This window comes from Lathyrus oleraceus, chromosome 2 (genome assembly GCF_024323335.1).
Source record: "Lathyrus oleraceus cultivar Zhongwan6 chromosome 2, CAAS_Psat_ZW6_1.0, whole genome shotgun sequence".
Taxonomy (NCBI): domain Eukaryota; kingdom Viridiplantae; phylum Streptophyta; class Magnoliopsida; order Fabales; family Fabaceae; genus Lathyrus; species Lathyrus oleraceus.
Window position 1 is genome coordinate 95808998 of NC_066580.1, and position 21182 is coordinate 95830179.

Genomic DNA, 21182 nt, shown 5'->3' on the forward strand with positions numbered 1-21182 from the left:
GATTTGTCACCTCAATTAATGAGGGAGATCTGATAGTCCACATATTTTTGAATTTCTGATATTTTGTTTTAATTGCATTTTCTTCAATAATTCATATTAAATTCAATATTGATCCAAAAAATATGGGACTTTCACCAAAAAAATTCAAATATTTTTCTCTTTCATATTCTGAATTAAAATTATTTTTTGGATCATTATTAATATTTTTCATGAATTAATTGATTTTGCATTTGTTTTTAATTGTTTAAAAATATTTTTAAGTGTCCAAAAATTATGAATTTTTTTCTCCAAGGTCCTTTGACCTTGTTTGACCTATGATAAATCTCATGGCCATCTCTTTGGTGTTTTGATGAGATTTTAGGAATTGGACAAAACATATTTGAATTTAATGCACTATTTTATTATTTTAAATTGAGTAAATGCCATTTTTATTTTGTTGACCATTTGTGTTGACTTAATTGAGTTTGATTGTTTGTTGTTGGGCCTTGGTCAAGGTTGATTTGACTTTGTCTAGTTAATATCATTGGATTTAGGGGATTGATGGAATGTACATTCCATATCCCAAAATGAATGAATGATATTAATTTAATAAAAGTCCTCCTTTGACCAATTTGTGTTATCATTCATCCCTTTCCCTCTTCATCTAATTCCCCTTCTTCATCCATTCATTTCCATTTGGCCTATGACATCTCAAAGTCCTAATGCTAGTTGATTGAAAAATTGACATGAGTATGGATGAGATTAGGCCACGCCTTTTGCATATTTTTGTGTGTGTGGTATGTTTCATGAGCATAGTTCATAATACTATGTCTCTAACATGCATTAACACAAAAAGTCTATTGCCCGACCTCAAATAGTTGTGACTTCTACATAAGTCCAATTACGATTGCTTAACATAGCGCTAAATTTGTGACACAAAAGGCATAAGCATTCTAGTTAGTGATATTGTAAGTCTCCCCTCTTCCATGGTATTGTATGGAAACTTGGCCTTCTTTCCTTCCTTTGGAAGATGTTTTGGTTCAAGGATCCATGCTTGTGGCAAGTGGGTTGAGTGTTCTCCAAAGAATGTCTTGAAATGAAAATGAAAATAAAACTAACTTCTAACTTACTAACTATTAACCTTTAATTTCAAGCCTTTACTATAATGCAATTTACTTTTAACACTCTATTATCATTTGCCATTATACATATCATTCTTATCGTTTATGTTAATGTAATTTTCACTTTGTCTATTTGGACCATATTGTGTGATATATTTTGTTTTGTGTTCCTTTACTTGTCTATGTGGTCTTTGACAATTAATGTACATAATAACAACAAAAACCCTAAAATAAATTGTGTGGGCTGTTGGCTTGATCTGTGGACCAATTGGACTTAGAACTTAGGCAACATTCCTTTGCTAAAGGACTTGGCCAATGCCAACTTGTTGAAGAACCAAGTGCTTGCAATTTGATATTCATCTGATACATCTTTGAAGATATCTCTAAGATTCATCTGCAACATTGATCATTTGTGAAGCTGTTATTTTGAACCTGTGACTTGTGGAATTCATCTGTTGCATGGGCTATCTTGAAGAAGATCATGAAATGGATAAGCTTGGATGAGGTCATCTTTATTTGATGCCTTACTCTTCAAGAATATAATTGTGCATTTGTGTGTTGCTTGATTCTAAAAGTCCAAGGGAATTCTGGGTTTTTGTTGACATACTTGTCTATTGGATTGCTACCAATTTGGTCAGATCTTTTCAACTTTAAACTTTTAAATTTTGTGCATAGGATAGTATCTTCATCTTCTCCCTATTTCTTTAATTTCAAAATCTCTTCCTCCATTTTCAAAATCTTCTTTGTGTGAACTATTTTTTGTTCTAAACTTTGACCACTTTTGCAAAAAGATAGAAACTTTGGCCTTATGCCATTGCATTTTCAAACTTATTTTCTTAAATCAAACTTGTAAATAAATTTAACTATACTTGACTTAAACTTTTAAAAATCCAAAAAGAACTAACTCATTCAAACCATTTTAGGCCTTTGTGCCTTTCAAACTTAAATTTTGTTAAAATCAATGCATCCACTTTGAAATTTGTATCACGAACTACGAGATTTTGATCCCTCATTTTTATGTTGGTACGTAGGCACAAGATCGAAGGTCTTGTCAAACACAAAAATATAATTAATGAATTCTTCTCCCATCCCCCCATTCTTTTTATTTGTAAACATCACTTTGTACAAAATACATATTCACACAAAAAGGGCTCCTTAGGAGTACCTAGGACACTTTGGGTGCTAACACCTTCCGTCTGTGTAACCAACCCCCTTACCTGTTATCTCTGACTTTTATTAGCTTTTATTTGAAAACTACTTATTATTTGAGTTTTGTTCGTACTTTTCCCCTTTTCCCTTGGAAACAATAAAAGCGCGGTGGCGACTCTTGTTAATTGATCTCTAGCTTGTCAATAGCTTGATGATTATGAATTTCCCGCTACAGGCCTCAATTAGTTGTGACTTCTACATAAGTCCAATTACGATTGCTTAACATAGCGCTAAATTTATGACTTAAAAGGCATAAACATTCTAGTTAGTGAGATTGTAAGTCTCCCCTCTTTCATGGTATTGTATGGAAACATGGCCTTCTTTCCTTCCTTTGGAAGATGTTTTGGTTCAAGTATTCATGCTTGTGATAAGTGGGTTGAGTGTTCTCCAAAGAATGTCTTGAAAAGCAAAAGTAAAACAAAACTAACTTCTAACCTACTAACTACTAACTTTAAATTTCAAAGCTTTTACTCTAATGCAATTTACTTTTAGCACTTTATTTCATTTGCCATTGTTCATATCATTCTAATTGTTTATGTTAATGTAATTTTCACTTTGTCCATTTGGACCATATTGTGTGATATATTTTGTTTGTATCTACTTTGCTTGTTTGTGTGGTCTTTTGATCGTGTGAATTCGCAAGTGCACGAATCGAGTCAAAGTAATATAAAAGAATATCGATCCCATAGAGACCAATCGTCAATCTATCGATTACTATCGTTACGGTGTTTATCTAAGGCGGTATAAAAGAGATATTGGGTTTGCAAAATAACGGTAAATAATAAATGCAGGTAAAGACAGGTTGAATGTATTTCACGTCAGTTAAGTGATGTTTCGATTGTCTAAATAAAACTACTTATGAGGCAATATTTTCTACTCTTGAAAAGAATCCTTTTAACAGGAACTGTCGCTTTCGCGTATTCAGAACCGAGTTTACCCTTAAATTAAGGCATTTTATTGTCACTTATAAAAGGTGCGCAAAATGTAACACCCTTCTACCCAAACGACACATTTAAATAGATTATCAGAGTACAACATGTAGAAGAGTTTACATTTCTTACAACATAACATTTATCGCATCACAACATAAAACATATATTTATTGTATTAAAACTTCGCAGCGGACAACAACACAATTATTATCATTCATCATATAACAATTCATAATAATGTTTCAACAGTATCTCAACATATTAGTCATCATAAACAACGTAAATAATAACCAATTATCTATCGAATCCCATAACCCCGGTGTCACATGACCAGAGCATTTGACTCGACTCTGTAGAATAACTCTACACTTATTCTTCAAACCTCAACAATAGCTACTCCTCTTTATCTGCACATTGCTCATCATAGATGAACATAAACACATGCAGAAGGGGTGAGAATTACATTATTAAATAATAATATAACGACAGAAATATAAACATAAATATGCCAATTTAGCTCATCATAATCATCACAATCAACATACTCATGAACATCAACAAAACAACATATCAAATGCAATGCACACACCCATGCATGACTCAACACGACTCGGTATACCCATTTTGTGACCAACTACAGGATCACCACTCCCAGATTCATCACCATAGAATCCGAGTTCCCCGCAAGGAACCAAGCCTCTCAACAAGCCCGGAGTCAACAACATCATTGGAACTCAGTCCGTTCATCACTAGGCATCGGCCTTTCATGAATGCATGCACACCAAGCATGCATCATAATCAACATAGCAACAACAGCATCATATAGTCATTCTATCACAAAAGCATATCACATCATGCCACATAATCAAACACAGTATTAGCACACTCTACTAATATCTATACCACTCAAAGCAACGGGAAATGATCCCTCGTATACCATGCATCAGCTAAGTTACTTCGCTCAGCCTAAACAACCAAAAACTGCACAACAACAGCCCAGGAAGACCACAAGTCTGCCCATACGCGTATTGCATATGCCCATACGCGTATTGCCCGCGCTTGCCCAAATCCATACGCGTATTGCCCATACCCATACGCGTATGCTACGCGTATCACATTCCCATACGCGTACCCACAGAGACCAAAACACGTTCAAAACATCATCTTCCTCATCCATACGCGTATTGCCTAGCGCCATACGCGTACCAGCCATTTCATACGCGTATTGCCTAGTGCCATACGCGTATGACCAGGAACCAGATTCCCAGATCTGCAATGGCTTCCTCTGCTACGAGATCTATCCAAATTCCTCCTTCCACAGTCCCAATTTCACACAAATCACTCATATCATCTAACACGAATCATCCCCTATTCGATTTCACAAATCCTAACATCATTGCATATAATTTCTACGAATTCCTTCGATTAAAATCCCAATTTCGTTCATCCAATATTTCATCATTTTCAGCATATTATTGTTTAATAAGGTTCAGACCCCTTACCTCTTTGGATTGAAGGAAGTTCTGAGCAGACTTTTGCCTTTTCCTCTTCCTTCTCTTTCTCTTCAGCGTTTCTCCCCCTTTCTCTGACTCTGAGGCAACAACACGTGAAAAACTCTGAGTTCTCCCTTTGGCCTCTTTTATCCAATTCCACTTTTACCCTTCCCCCCTTCATATTCCATTTATTTTATTTATTTAATTATTATTAAAATAAATAACATCTCTAATAATGATAATAATTCTCAATTTTATTTAATAATTCACTTTATCTTCAAATAATCATATTAAAATAATATTTAAATTATTCTAACGATAATCGGGGTGTTACAACTCTCCCCCACTTTAGAAGTTTTCGTCCTCGAAAACATACCTCAAGCAAATAGAGCCGGATACGACTCCTTCATCTGATCTTCACGCTCCCAAGTCAAGCTCTCCCCAGCTGGACCTCCCCAAACAACTTTCACTAGAGCAATCTTCTTACCTCTCAGGGTCTTCTCTTCTCGGTCATCTATCCGAATTGGCAACACCTCAACGGTCAAATTATCCCTCACCTGGATATCATCCAACTGAACGACATGCGAAGGATCCGCAATATATTTTCTCAACTGAGATACATGAAACACATCATGCAGATTAGAAAGCGACGGCGGTAAAGCTATCCGATACGCCACTTCCCCAACTCTCTTCAAAATCTGATACGGACCCACAAACCTCGGAGTAAGCTTTTTAGACTTTAAAGCTCTACCCACACCTGTCGTCGGAGTAACTCTCAAGAACACATGATCTCCCTCTTGGAACTCAAGTGCCTTTCTCCTCTTATCATGATAACTCTTCTGACGACTCTGAGAAATCTTCATTTTCTCCTGAATCATCTTAACCCTTTCAGTCGTCTGCTGCACAATCTCAGGTCCGAGTACAACACTCTCACCTGATTCATACCAACACAATGGAGTTCTACACCTCCTACCATACAATGCTTCATATGGAGCCATACCGATACTAGCATGAAAACTATTATTATAAGTAAACTCCACCAACGGCAAATAACTATCCCAAGAACCACTCTGCTCCAACACACAAGCCCTCAACAAATCCTCCAAGGATTGGATAGTTCTTTCAGTCTGACCATCAGTCTGAGGATGATAAGCTGAACTCAACCTCAACTTAGTCCCCAACGCTTTCTGCAAACTTTCCCAAAATCTAGAAGTAAATCTGGGATCTCTATCAGACACAATACTGGATGGAATACCATGCAGCCTCACTATCTCCTCAATATACAGCTCTGCCAACTTCTCTAAAGAGTGATTAATCTTCATCGGCAAGAAATGCGCCGACTTAGTCAATCGATCCACAATCACCCAAATAGAGTCACTACCTTTCATCGTCCTCGGCAATCCCGTCACAAAATCCATGGAAATGCTATCCCACTTCCATTCAGGAATCTTCAAAGGTTGCATCATACCTGCCGGTTTCTGATGTTCAATCTTTGACTTCTGACAAGTCAAACAGGCATACACAAACTTAGCAACATCTCTTTTCATACCAGCCCACCAAAACAACTTCTTCAAATCTTGATACATTTTAGTTGCACCTGGATGGATACTCAATCCACTCCTATGGCCCTCTTCAAGAATACTCTTTTTCAATTCAGACACCTCAGGAACACAAACTCTACCTTTAAATCGCAGGATGCCATTCTCATCAATCTCAAAATTACCACCATTACCCTGGTTAACCATAGTAATATGATCAACTAGAGCGACATCAACTTGCTGACCATTCCGAATATCTTCCAGAATTCCACTAGTCAACTTCAGCATACCCAACTTTACACTATCAGCGGAAACTTCACAACCCAAACTCATATCACGGAACTGTTCAATTAACTCAAGTTCCCGAACCATCATCATAGACATATGTAGAGACTTCCTACTCAACGCATCTGCAACTACATTAGCCTTACCGGGATGATAACTCAATTCGAAGTCAAAATCCTTCAGTAATTCTAACCACCTTCTCTGCCTCATATTTAACTCTTTCTGATCAAACAGATACTTCAGACTCTTGTGATCACTGAACACTTCGAATCTGGAACCATACAGATAATGCCTCCACATTTTCAACACAAATACAACAGCTGCAAGTTCTAGATCATGTGTAGGATAATTCCTCTCATGAACTTTCAACTGTCTAGAAGCATAAGCTACAACTTTACCATTCTGCATCAAAACACCACCAAGACCCATCAAAGAGGCATCACAATAAACAACGAAGGACTCACCAGGATTAGGCAAGATCAACACTGGAGCACTGGTCAACCGCCTCTTCAACTCAACAAAACTCGCTTCACAAGCTGCATCCCACACATACACTTGACCCTTCTTAGTCAACTGCGTCAACGGCAATGCCAACTTAGAGAAGCCCTCAATAAATCTGCGATAATAACCAGCTAACCCCAGAAAACTGCGTATCTCAGTAGCAGACTTCGGAGTCTCCCACTGTAGTACAGCATCAACTTTGGCAGGATCAACAGAAATCCCACCACTCGAAATCACATGGCCAAGGAAACTCACTTCCTTCAACCAGAACTCACATTTAGATAACTTTGCATATAATTTCTTTTCTCTTAACACCTGCAAAACAATTCTCAGATGTCCTGCATGCTCTTCTTCCGTCTTAGAATATATCAATATATCATCTATGAACACCACAACAAAATTATCAAGGTACGGATGAAATATACGATTCATATATTCCATAAACACACCTGGAGCATTAGACACACCGAACGGCATCACAGTGTATTCATAATGACCATACCTCGTACGGAAAGCAGTCTTCGCAATATCATCTGACTTCACTCGGATCTGATGATAACCCGACCGCAAATCAATCTTACTGAAAACATGAGCTCCAACCAACTGGTCCATCAAATCATCAATCCTCGGCAATGGATACCGATTCTTGATAGTCACCTTATTCAACTGCCGATAATCGACACACAACCTCATCGTACCTTCTTTCTTCTTCACTAACAATACTGGTGCACCCCAAGGAGAAACACTTGGACGCACAAACTTCTTCTCAAGCAATTCCTCCAGTTGCTTCTTCAATTCAACTAATTCCGCTGCCGACATTCTATAAGGAGACATCGACACTGGACTCGTACCTGGTACTAAGTCAATGGCAAATTCGACTTCACGTTCTGAAGGTAAATCACTTACATCCTCCGGAAACACATCCTGAAATTCACAGACAACAGGCAAATCTACACTCACCACTTTCTTACCCGCTTGTAGAGACGCAAATAAAGCGAATATCTGAGCTTCATCTTTCACAAAATCCCCCACCTGCCTAGCAGATAGAAATCTTGCCTCGTCATTCTCACCAACTTCAGAAAACCGCACCGTCTTCCTATAGCAGTTGATAAACACGCCATAGAATTCTAGCCAATTCATTCCTAGAATAATATCAATTTGGTGCAAGGGTAAGCACACCAAATCAACCACGAACTCTCTCTCAAAGATCGTCAAATGACAACCTCGACAGACAACCGAAGTTTTCACAGAACCATTAGCAGGAGTATCTATCACCATACTTCCGCCTAGGGACGACATAATCACACCAATCCTGGTCGCACACTCATACGAAATAAACGAATGAGTAGCACCAGTGTCAACAATAGAAAGCAATTCAACATTATTAATCAAGCAAGTACCTTTAATCAGATTATCTTCTTTAGGAGCTTCAGTCCCACTCAGAGCAAACACCCTACCAGTAGTATGAGCTGCAGTAGCCGCCTTCTTCGGTTTCGAGCACTGCGAACTGATATGGCCCTTCTCGCCACAATTAAAACATGTCGGACCAGCATCCTTACATTCCGTAACTCTATGACCAGCCTGACCGCATCGGAAACATCTCAGCACTTTCTTGGTACAGCTATCAGCACGGTGGCCTGGCTCGCCACACTTGAAACATTTACCAGCTATGGGGGATCCTCCCCCACTTGGCTTCTTCTCATCTACTACTTTCTGCTTACCTTTACCATTCGGAGATGCATAAGGACTACCGCGATCCTTATTCTTCTTCTCACTAAGACTCTTGTAATGAGCAGTTCTAGCCTTGCTATCTTCATCAAATATCCTGCACTTATTAACCAGTGTAGGAAACCTACGAATCTCCTGGTAACCAATGCCTTGTTTGATCTCGGGACGCAACCCGTTCTCAAACTTGACACACTTGGATTCCTCAGCATCAGCACCATTATAATGAGGACAATACTGCACCAGCTCTTCAAACTTCGAAGCGTAATCAGCAACAGACATGTTACCCTGCTTCAGTTCTAGAAATTCCATCTCCTTCTTACATCGCACATCAGCAGGAAAATATTTCTCCAGAAAGACCGTCTTGAACCTTTCCCAAGTCATCTCAGCACCTGGTACTTCAATTCTCTGACGAGTGTTATCCCACCAGTTTTCAGCCTCTTCAGATAACATATGCGTACCAAACTGCACCTTCTGTGCTTCAGTACACGTCATCACCCGGAAAATCTTCTCAATTTCCTTCAGCCAAATCTGAGCACCATCTGGATCATAGCGCCCTTTGAATGTAGGAGGGTTATTCTTCAGAAACCTTCCCAAATTCCTAAACTCGTCGACCGGCGGATTCTGCTGCGCCTGCATAGCCTGCGCCATAGCAGCCAAAGCCTCAGCAATCGCACGGTCATTTTCTCCAGCCATACTCTGCACAACACAACCACAACCGTTAAATATCGACAGTGTCATTTACACTAATCGACCAACAGGGAAAACCTCACATTATGACTCGACTGGACTGACTATGCTCTGATACCACTAATGTAACACCCTTCTACCCAAACGACATATTTAAATAGATTATCAGAGTACAACATGTAGAAGAGTTTACATTTCTTACAACATAACATTTATCGCATCACAACATAAAACATATATTTATTGTATTAAAACTTCGCAGCGGACAACAACACAATTATTATCATTCATCATATAACAATTCATAATAATGTTTCAACAGTATCTCAACATATTAGTCATCATAAACAACGTAAATAATAACCAATTATCTATCGAATCCCATAACCCCGGTGTCACATGACCAGAGCATTTGACTCGACTCTGTAGAATAACTCTACACTTATTCTTCAAACCTCAACAATAGCTACTCCTCTTTATCTGCACATTGCTCATCATAGATGAACATAAACACATGCAGAAGGGGTGAGAATTACATTATTAAACAATAATATAACGACAGAAATATAAACATAAATATGCCAATTTAGCTCATCATAATCATCACAATCAACATACTCATGAACATCAACAAAACAACATATCAAATGCAATGCACACACCCATGCATGACTCAACACGACTCGGTATACCCATTTTGTGACCAACTACAGGATCACCACTCCCAGATTCATCACCATAGAATCCGAGTTCCCCGCAAGGAACCAAGCCTCTCAACAAGCCCGGAGTCAACAACATCATTGGAACTCAGTCCGTTCATCACTAGGCATCGGCCTTTCATGAATGCATGCACACCAAGCATGCATCATAATCAACATAGCAACAACAGCATCATATAGTCATTCTATCACAAAAGCATATCACATCATGCCACATAATCAAACACAGTATTAACACACTCTACTAATATCTATACCACTCAAAGCAACGGGAAATGATCCCTCGTATACCATGCATCAGCTAAGTTACTTCGCTCAGCCTAAACAACCAAAAACTGCACAACAACAGCCCAGGAAGACCACAAGTCTGCCCATACGCGTATTGCCTATGCCCATACGCGTATTGCCCGCGCTTGCCCAAATCCATACGCGTATTGCCCATACCCATACGCGTATGCTACGCGTATCACATTCCCATACGCGTACCCACAGAGACCAAAACACGTTCAAAACATCATCTTCCTCATCCATACGCGTATTGCCTAGCGCCATACGCGTACCAGCCATTTCATACGCGTATTGCCTAGTGCCATACGCGTATGACCAGGAACCAGATTCCCAGATCTGCAATGGCTTCCTCTGCTACGAGATCTATCCAAATTCCTCCTTCCACAGTCCCAATTTCACACAAATCACTCATATCATCTAACACGAATCATCCCCTATTCGATTTCACAAATCCTAACATCATTGCATATAATTTCTACGAATTCCTTCGATTAAAATCCCAATTTCGTTCATCCAATATTTCATCATTTTCAGCATATTATTGTTTAATAAGGTTCAGACCCCTTACCTCTTTGGATTGAAGGAAGTTCTGAGCAGACTTTTGCCTTTTCCTCTTCCTTCTCTTTCTCTTCAGCGTTTCTCCCCCTTTCTCTGACTCTGAGGCAACAACACGTGAAAAACTCTGAGTTCTCCCTTTGGCCTCTTTTATCCAATTCCACTTTTACCCTTCCCCCCTTCATATTCCATTTATTTTATTTATTTAATTATTATTAAAATAAATAACATCTCTAATAATGATAATAATTCTCAATTTTATTTAATAATTCACTTTATCTTCAAATAATCATATTAAAATAATATTTAAATTATTCTAACGATAATCGGGGTGTTACACAAAACGCTAAAGTAGTAAACTTATTTTTAAGAAATAAGACTCGTAAACTTAGTTGAAAAGTGATTTTGATTTGGAAAGTTTACCCAAGGAGTTTCGTGATTTTAAATCTATCAACGCGTCCGAAAACAGTTTCAAAAATAGTTTTTCCTTAAAGTGATAAAAATTCCTAGTTAACTAAGCCAGGATGCTTTCGCACTCCTTGAATAATTAAAACTAACCAAGTTTGTTTTAGAAAACTCAAGTTAAAAATCAAAACAGCCTTTAAAGTATTTCTACAGATTCAATATGTGAAACATCTCTTTAACCGCGATCCTTACATTCTAACCTTTAAAATGATTTAGCTAGACATATTAATACAAATAAACACAACGGTATTGATCATGATGAAAAGTTTGTTTTAGAATGTGAGGCGTAAAGAGCGAGTAAAGTGCGTAAAATAAAGTAAAGCGAGTGCGGAAAATAAATAAAGTAAAGCGAGTGCGGAAAATAAATAAAGTAAAGCGAGTGCGGAAAATAAATAAAATAAAAGTGAGTGCGGAAAATAAATAAAGTAAAGCGAGTGCGGAAAATAAATAAAATAAAAGCGTAGACAGAAAGTAAATAAAATAAAAGCGTAAATAAGAACCTGCTCCAAACGGAGGGCTTTAAATTTGGTACAAGGAAAATAAACCTCCGACTCCTGAAGCTAAAGACGACAGAAACTCAAAGTGACCCAACTCAATCTCACTAAGATGCGATAACCCCCCAATGTGATGGATTATCGCAAAAACTCATATCTTAGGTTCATTTCTTCATCCAAAAACTCATATCTTAGGTTCTTGGGTAGTTCCTTAAGTTCTTGAGCTGGTTTTTGGGAATTTGGTGAAAGGTCTGGAGTAAGATCCAAACATTCGTGAGGTTCTGTTTCCTCTAGCTCGTCATCCTTTTCATTCGGGTTTGAAAATGGTTCGATCTTAGGTTCTCCTTGATCAAATTCTCTTATGCACTCATCTATGATATCGATCGCATAACATGCGTCTCCTAGAATTGGTGCCATCAGGAATTTCGAAAGAATGAACTCGATCTTTTCATCCCCTACTTCGAAGGTTAATTTCCCTCTTTTGACGTCTATTATGGCTCCAGCTATTGATAAGAATGGTCTACCTAAAAGGATAGGGATATCTTCGTCTTCTTTGATATCCATGACCACAAAGTCTGTTGGGATATAAAGTTGACTGATCCTAACTGGGATGTCTTCTAAAATGCCTACAGGATACTTAACAGACCTATCGGCTAATTGGAGGGACATCTTAGTTGGTTTCAATTCTCCTAGGTTTAACCTTTTACATACAACTAAGGGCATTAAACTCACACTAGCGCCTAAGTCTAGGAAAGCTTTGTCGATCACATGACTCCCTAAAATGCAAGGTATAGAAAAACCACCAGGGTCTTTCTCCTTCTTAGCAAGTTTATCCTCAGAAATAAAATTGCATTCCAAGGATTTTGGATCATCAAGCCTACGCTTGTTGGTTAAGATGTCTTTGAGAAATTTGGCGTAAGACAGAATTTGGATGATAACTTCGGTGAAAGGAATCTCTACATGAAGCTTTTCTATTACTTTTATAAATTTTTGGTATTGGTTATTGACTTTGGTTTGTTTAAGTCTTTGCGGATATGGGATTGGTGGTTTGTACGGGGGTGGTGGTTTGTAAGTTTTATCCTTGGCTTTTCCTTTTTGGTTGGTTTGTTTCTCTGGTTCCTCCGGTTCCTCTTCTTGGTTGGTAGGTACATTTCCTTTAGAAGTTTTGGACTCGCTCATTGATGGGTTATGAGGCCCTTCGTAAGCGGTCCCACTTCGTAACGAGATAGTGTTAGCTTGCCCTCGAGGGTTTGGTTGAGGTTGTCCAGGGAATTGTCCTCCATGTGTAGTTTGTGGGGCTTGGTTTTGTGCTACCTGTGAGATCTGGGTTTCAAGCATCTTGTTGTGAGTGATTATCTGATCAACCTTGGTTCCTAATTGCGTTATAAGTTCGTTTACGTGAATGTTCTGGTTTAGGAATTCTTTATTTTGCTGAGTCTGGCCCGATATAAAGCTCTCCATGATCTTCTCAAGGTTAGACTTCTGGGGCACAACTTGCATACGTTGGTTTGGTTTTTGGGCTTGATAACCTTGTGGTCTTTGAGGTGCATAATTTTGGATAGGGCTCTGGTTTTTATAGGAGAAATTCGGATGATTCTTCCATCCAGGTTGTAAGTGTTTGAAAATGGGTTACCTTGGGCGTAATTCACTTGGTCGGTGTTCAGGCCGTTCAAAAGGTTACACTCCGCTGATTCGTGTCCTTTAGATCCACAGAGCTCGCACTCTGTGTGGACTACCGTTGCGGTGTTAGTGTTTGTAGACATATGTTTGATCCTAAGGGCTAAAGCGTCCATTTTTTCCTGCATCATGTATAAAGAGCTTATCTCATGTATTCCACCTTGGGTCTCCTTTTTCTCTATTGATGCTCATTCAGTTCCCCATTGGTAATGGTTTTGGGCCATATCCTCAATTAGGTCACAAGCTTCAGGGTAAGGTTTGTTCATCAGCGCGCCACCTGCGGCAGCGTCGATGCTCATCTTGGTGTTATAATGGAGTCCATTGTAGAAGGTATGAACGATCAGCCATTGTTCTAGGCCATGGTGTGGGCAGACTCTTAATAGCTCTTTATATCTCTCCCAAGCTTCGAAAAGCGATTCTCCTTGGTTTTGGGTAAATCTAGTTATTTGGTTTCGAAGAACAGCAGTCTTACTAGGGGGAAATATCTAGCAAGGAATACTCTCCTAAGGTCTTTCCAGGTAGTTATTGAATTAGCTGGAAGTGAATCTAACCATGAACGTGCTCTATCCCTGAGGGAGAAAGGAAATAATCTCAAACAGATCGCATCAGGTGTCGGCTAGTTGGATAAAAACTTTTAAATGTTGATTCGGGTTCTCAGTAGCGAGACCTGCGTATTGGTTTTGTTGCACTAATTGCAACAAGGACGATTTTAGTTCGAAATTGTTAGCAGGAATAAGGGGGTTTACTATACTCGAACTAGGTTCCTCATCAGAGGGTTGGGCAAATTCCTTAAGAGGTCTCCGGTCGAGATTCTCGGTCATAGCTTTCTTAATTCGAATGAGTGAGAGGCGTGTACGAGTATAACTTTCGGGTTCCGCTAAATGATCTACTAAATTTCTAGTACTACGGGTTCTTCGCATTTACCGACTAATAATGCCTTAGTCTAGACGGTGTAACAACAGGGTACGAAATTTGACGAAGTTGGTCCCCGGCAACGACGCCAAAAACTTGATCGTGTGAATTCGCAAGTGCACGAATCGCGTCAAAGTAATATAAAAGAATATCGATCCCACAGAGACCAATCGTCAATCTATCGATTACTATCGTTACGGTGTTTATCTAAGGCGGTATAAAAGAGATATTGGGTTTGCAAAATAACGGTAAATAATAAATGCAAGTAAAGATAGGTTGAATGTATTTCACGCCAGTTAAATGATGTTTCGATTGTCTAAATAGAACTATTTATGAGGCAATATTTTCTACTCTTAAAAAGAATCCATTTAACAGGAACTGTCGCTTTCGCGTATTCAGAACCGAGTTTACCCTTAAATTAAGGCCTTTTATTGTCACTTATAAAAGGTGCGCAAAACGCTAAAGTAGTAAACTTATTTTTAAGAAATAAGACTCGTAAACTTAGTTGAAAAGTGATTTTGATTTGGAAAGTTTACCCAAGGAGTTTCGTGATTTTAAATCTATCAACGCGTCCGAAAACAGTTTCAAAAATAGTTTTTCCTTAAAGTGATAAAAATTCCTAGTTAACTAAGCCAGGATGCTTTCGCACTCCTTGAATAATTAAAACTAACCAAGTTTGTTTTAGAAAACTCAAGTTAAAAATCAAAACAGCCTTTAAAGTATTTCTACAGATTCAATATGTGAAACATCTCTTTAACCGCGATCCTTACATTCTAACCTTTAAAATGATTTAGCCAGACATGGTAATACAAATAAACACAACGGTATTGATCATGATGAAAAGTTTGTTTTAGAATGTGAGGCGTAAAGAGCGAGTAAAGTGCGTAAAATAAAGTAAAGCGAGTGCGGAAAATAAATAAAGTAAAGCGAGTGAGGAAAATAAATAAAGTAAAACGAGTGCGGAAAATAAATAAAGTAAAGCGAGTGCGGAAAATAAATAAAATAGAAGCGAGTGCGGAAAATAAATATAGTAAAGCGAGTGCGGAAAATAAATAAAATAAAAGCGTAGACAGAAAGTAAATAAAATAAAAGCGTAAATAAGAACCTGCTCCAAACGAAGGGCTTTAAATCTGGTACAAGGAAAATAAATCTCCGACTCCTGAAGCGAAAGACGACAGCAACTTGAAGTGACCCAACTCAATCTCACTATGGTGGGATAACCCCCCGATGTGACGGATTACCGCTTTTACAAACGATAAATATAGGCTTAATGTTGTAAACTAAGTTGGATGATTAGAAAATGAAATGGAACGAACTATTTATAGAGGATTTCAGCAGCTTGCAAAGACCATGGTGCCCTCCAACTTCTCCTTAGTGGGAACGTGATTTCCAAAGGTGGCGCCCGCCATCCCTTCATGGCGCCCGCCATGTATGTAAATGGGAAAGATCATGGGAACATGGCGGTTACCTCCTAGTTGAGGGTTGATGACTCGTGGCTTCTCCTATAGCGGCCGCCATGTGCAACACCATGTGTGTAATTTTCGTCAAAAAACCCTAATTTTAGGTCTTTTTGCTTCGTTTCTTCAAAAAGGGTCCAAAAGTGCTAAATATCTGAAAACAAGATAAAAGAGAGCATAATACAAACAAAATGATAATAAATTCCTAATAAATATGTGAAATCCGAGTCAAAAACGCGGTGTAATTCAGTGTGATCATCTTTGACCATTAATGTACATAATAATAACAAAAACCCTAAAAAAAAATTGAGTGGACTCTTGGCTTGATCTTAGACAAATTGATTTAGAATCTAGACAACCTTCCTAAGCTAAAGGACTTGGCCAATGCCAACTTGTTGAAGAACCAACTGCTTACAAATCTGAAAATGCATCTGATACATCTTTGAAGACCTCTCTAGGATTCATCTGCAACATGATCATTGTGAAGCTGTTATTTTGAACCTGTGACTTGTGGAATTCATCTGTTACATGGGCAACTTATGAAGAAGATCATGGAAGGGATAAGCTTGGATGAGACCATCTTTATTTGATGCTTTGCTCTTCAAGATAATATAATTGTGCATTTGTGTGTTGCTTGATTCTAAAAGTCCAAGGGAATTCTGGATTTCTATTGACATTCTTGTTTATTGGATTGCTACCCACTTGGTCAGATCTTTTCAACTCTCAACTTTTAATTTTGTACATAGGATAGTCTCTTCATCTTCTCCCCCTTTCTTTAATTTCAAAATCTCTCCCTCCATTTTTCAAAATCTTCTTTGTGTGAACTACTTTTGTTCTAAACTTTGACTACTTTTGTAAAAAGATAGAAATTTTGGCCTTATGCCATTGCATTTTCAAACTTATTTTCTTAAATCAAACTTGTAAAGAAATTTAACTATACTTGACTTAAACTTTCAAAAAGGCAAAAAGAACTAACCCATTCAAACCATTTTAGGCCTTTGTGCCTTTCAAACATAAATTTTGTTAAAGTCAATGCATCCACTTTGAAATTTGTATCATGAACTACGAGGTTTTGATCCCTCATTTTTATGTTGGTTCGTAGGCACAAGTCCGAAGGTCTTGTCAAACACAAAAATATAATTAATGAATTCTTTTCTCATCCCCCCATTCTATTTATTTAAAAACATCATTTTGTACAAAATACATATGCACACAAAAAGGGTTCCCTAGGAGTACCTATGACACTTTGGGTGCTAACACCTTCCCTCTGTGTAACCAACCCCCTTACCTGTGATCTCTGACTTTTATTAGTTTTTATTTGAAAACTTCTTACTTTTTGGGTTTTGTTCGTACTTTTTTCCTTTTCTCTTGGAAACAATAAAAGCGCGGTGGTCACTTTTGTTAATTGATTTCTAGCTTGTCGATAGATTGATGATCATGAATTTTTCGCTACAGTTGTAATTGAAGCCGTCTAGATTAAAGATATTAAAGTCATCACTTATCAAATTACAAAAAAATAGTCAATAATCCATAAATTTTGTGGGTTGGGTGTGACTTTATCCATAATTCAATAATTTAAAATGATTTTTCATTTTTAAAAATCATATTTATCCAATAACTCAACCCATTTTTTTGAGTCGATTTGGTGAGTTTTACTTAATTTATTGGGTTTATCCAACCCATGTAAACCCCTACCAAATCCATAAATCCAATTGGTTTTGACAATAAAATTATGGATAGAAGAAAAATAACTCTTTAAAATTTAAACAAATTGGATAATAAATTAAAATAAATCCAATTCAATCCAACCAATTGACATTGTGATTTAAATATAGTTGAGATGAGTTGAATTCTCAAAAATTAAATTTATTATGACATACAATTAGTTTTTCTTATCTAATTATATAATGATTAACATTGTGCAAAACATGTGTAACAATGTAGGATAGAGGAACAAGCGGGTCAGACAGCCCAGTTATGTTTCATTGTAAAACAAAATTATTATTTTTTAAAGTAAATAAAATGCGATGTCCAAGTTTAAAACCGTTCATGTGTAATTCAATGTTACTCCCCAACCATCAATTAAATTGACTTAATTTATCAACTTAATTGTATCATTTGTGACTCATTTCTAACATCGCAAAATGCTCCACCAATATATATAGGTGAAAAATTGGAACAATACTCTCATTTTAATATATTAAACTTGTAATAAACTAATCAATCATTAATATTCTGAATTCACTAACCATTTATTTTAGGAAAGAAACTAAAAACACAGTCCAACGAAATTCAGTTAGGGTGTAAGTAACCGTCTCTCCAACTACAATCAAGGAAAAATTGTCAACAATGAAGCGAAAAAAATGGTCAGAACTAGAAGAACAAACCCTACTCTCAAAATACTCCGACCTTCTCCGTAACGGCACATTAACCAAACTCAAAACTCGCGAGAAAAAGTTCAAACCAATCGCCGATCATCTCAACGCCGTTCACCACCTTCACGACTCAGCCACCTTCCCTTTCAAATGGTCCTGGCGTGACGTTTCCATCAAAGTTCAGAACATGCGTCATCAGTACATCGGGGTTAAGCACAAGATCCGTATCTCTTCTCAATCTCAATCTCAATCTAAATCTCATCAGTTTAATTGGAATGACGGTGTTAATCATTGGGGGAATTTTCTCAATTATAAACAAGTTTTCGGTGATGTTCAAATTGATCCTAAACCTAATTGTAATAGTAATGATAATAATGATTGTAATTCTGCTTCTTGTGATTTAGGGTTTGGAGTTGATGAGTCTGATGACGGTGACGACGAAGGCGGTGGCGATGATAGTGATGGTGATGTTAGTGAAGAAGAATTGAAGAGATTGGGGTTGGGGGTTTTGAAATTGAGGGAGGTTATGGTGAAGAGGGAAGAGAAGAGGAGGGAGAGAGAGTTTTTGAAGGAGAAAGGAGAGTGGAAGAGGGATGGATTTGAGTTTAAGAGAAGGGAATGTTGTTGTAGTGAGAGGGAATTGGAATTGGAGATGGAGATGGAGATGGAGGAGAGGGAGTTGAGATGGGGGAAAAAGGAGGTTGAGAAGAGGGTGAGGTTGGAGAAGGAGCTTGAGGAGGAGAAGAGGAGGAGGAAGAAAGTGGAGGAGAAGATGGAGGAAGAGGAGATGGAGTGGAGGGAGAGGATGGTGGCGATGCAGATCGAGCACGAGAAACAGATGATGCAGATGCATGCAGAGGCTTGTCATAATCAAATGCAAGTTCTTGGAGTTATGGCGAGAATACTTTGTCAGTTCTTTGGTTCAGGAAATGATGGATTGGCTGGTGCTGGATTAGGGACATTGCCTCCGCAGGTGTTGCATCATGGTGGTGGTTTAGGGAGTGTGAAACCCGATGCCAGTTCGCCTTCCGAGTTTATGTAGAAGTTTGTTCCTTTTCATTTGAATTCCATTTTGTGAGTACACACGTTTAACCTTCTCCATTTGATTCTTCATTGAAAGGCTGTTTTCCTGGATCGAGAAATGTCATTTCTGTTTTTTGTTTTGCATCAGTTAGATGATTCTGAAATGCAGTAGTTGTATCATATTTTGTGAACTTTTGAAGGAAATGTCCGATTTCGACGAAGACCGACAAGGTGAAACGTGACTCCTGGATAGCCCCAACACGGATCAGCCGAGCATGTATACTGTATAACAATTTTCTAAGCTTTAAGAGTACTATTGAATTTGTAGCCTGCAGAAAAGATGTAAAAAGTAATCTATTAGTACTTGGTAATACAGAAGTAAAATTGTGTTACGATTTCAGTAATTTATTTAGGTGTTCAGGCTTTCAGCTTTTGATTTCACTGGTTAGTGTCTAAGTTGATTTATATTATCCTCTTATTATTTAGCTGGTGATTATTATGGCCTTGTAGACAATTGCATTAGAGTTATGATTATGAGTGTGTTCAGCATGTGTGTTCAAGCCTTCTCAGGATATACTAGAAAAGAGCAGAGGAGTAACTGAGTAAGCAAGTCCAAAAATATGACTTCTCAGGATATACATTGTACGTTTTGAAATTTGTAATTAGCTGGTGAGTAATCATAAGATGTGAATGCAAAAATATGTCTTTATGCATTGTTTTTTTTTTGCAGCGTGGGGTTGTTTATTGGTTTTGTTTGTCTTCTATAGCTCTTTTTCTTGTTGTCATTGTTTTATTTTAGAATTAGGGCTTAGGTCTACTTCAACCTCAAAAGCTAGCTCAAGAGGTGAATAATGTTCAAACCTTAAGGATTAATTTAGCCGTATTTCTAGTTGATGTGGGATCTCAACAATGATGCACATGCTTCAAATGGTGTAATACTCGTGTAAACAACTGTATGCTGTTAGAATATAATATTAGATAGATTCATGACATATTTTTGATCCTTTCTTTCGTCAAAAGTGGGCACAACTTCTAGGCTTTATGGTCAGCATTAGATTGTTTAATTAGTTTGAAGAATATAGTTTTATTTGCTTATTTGTGCTGGACTAAAATACTTACTATTATGACAATGTCTTCTGCTTCCAAGCATATTTCTTATTCATCTAACTTGTTCATTATGCTGTGGTGTGGAAGTTTCTTGATTCCTTTCCTACAAGTTTGTTGAAAATGCGCTGAAATGAGGGAATTGTTCCCAAAACAAATGTGATATTCACGTGTCTTTACACTCTAGAGATGTGTTTCAAGCTTACCATCAGTTATTACAATAACTTTGAAAATTTGTGTTTGATCAAATGAGAAGGTTCTCAAAACCCAGCCTAGTCTATTTTGAAGTTAACTGGACTGGGTTTAATTCTGCAAATTAGAGTTTCGGGTTGGGAAGAAAAAGAGTGAGGTTTGGAAAGAAAAATGGACGTCTGAATCACCCCAGCCATAATAGTTGAAGCTATAAAAGAACAAATAAAAGGGACCATATTGAGTTCTATTTTTCCTGTTTTGTGTGAGCTTGGTTAGTCTGAGCAAGTTCAAGTGGAAGATACGGTGGGATTGTCCAGGAGATTGTATGAGCTGGGCAATTGACCCATGACAGAAGCCAAAATGAAAACCTAAATGTCAACAATATCTTTCCATTAATCAACTCTAAATTTCATCAATCTCTGCCGGTTATCTTTGTTCTTTGTTGATC

The 21182-nt window shown here is 37.7% G+C and overlaps 1 protein-coding gene and 1 non-coding gene across 6 annotated transcripts; both read left to right on the forward strand.

Annotated features, from left to right (window-relative positions):
- Nucleotides 1-14025: 14025 nt before the first annotated feature.
- Nucleotides 14026-14132, forward strand: LOC127123963 (small nucleolar RNA R71). Its single transcript, XR_007803615.1, has one exon. It is a non-coding gene; the product is annotated as a small nucleolar RNA R71 (small nucleolar RNA).
- Nucleotides 14133-18240: 4108 nt separating this feature from the next.
- LOC127118299 (stress response protein NST1) lies at nucleotides 18241-19879 on the forward strand. Of its 5 annotated transcripts, XM_051048478.1 has the most exons (3): nucleotides 18242-18741; nucleotides 18820-19489; nucleotides 19608-19879. In XM_051048478.1, exons 1-2 carry the CDS (start codon nucleotides 18390-18392, stop codon nucleotides 19455-19457), a joined length of 990 nt encoding a protein of 329 aa, XP_050904435.1. In that variant the 5' UTR covers nucleotides 18242-18389; the 3' UTR covers nucleotides 19458-19489; nucleotides 19608-19879. The 5 variants fall into 5 exon arrangements, with proteins under 5 accessions (XP_050904431.1, XP_050904432.1, XP_050904433.1 ...); XM_051048474.1 differs by having other exon boundaries at nucleotides 18241-19489; nucleotides 19587-19879; XM_051048475.1 differs by having other exon boundaries at nucleotides 18241-19489; nucleotides 19591-19879.
- Nucleotides 19880-21182: the final 1303 nt, after the last annotated feature.

What these genes read in the sequence shown, in the direction of transcription:
- LOC127118299 (XM_051048474.1), top strand. Translation starts at nt 18,390, where the DNA reads ATGAAGCGAAAAAAATGGTCAGAACTAGAAGAACAAACCCTACTCTCA.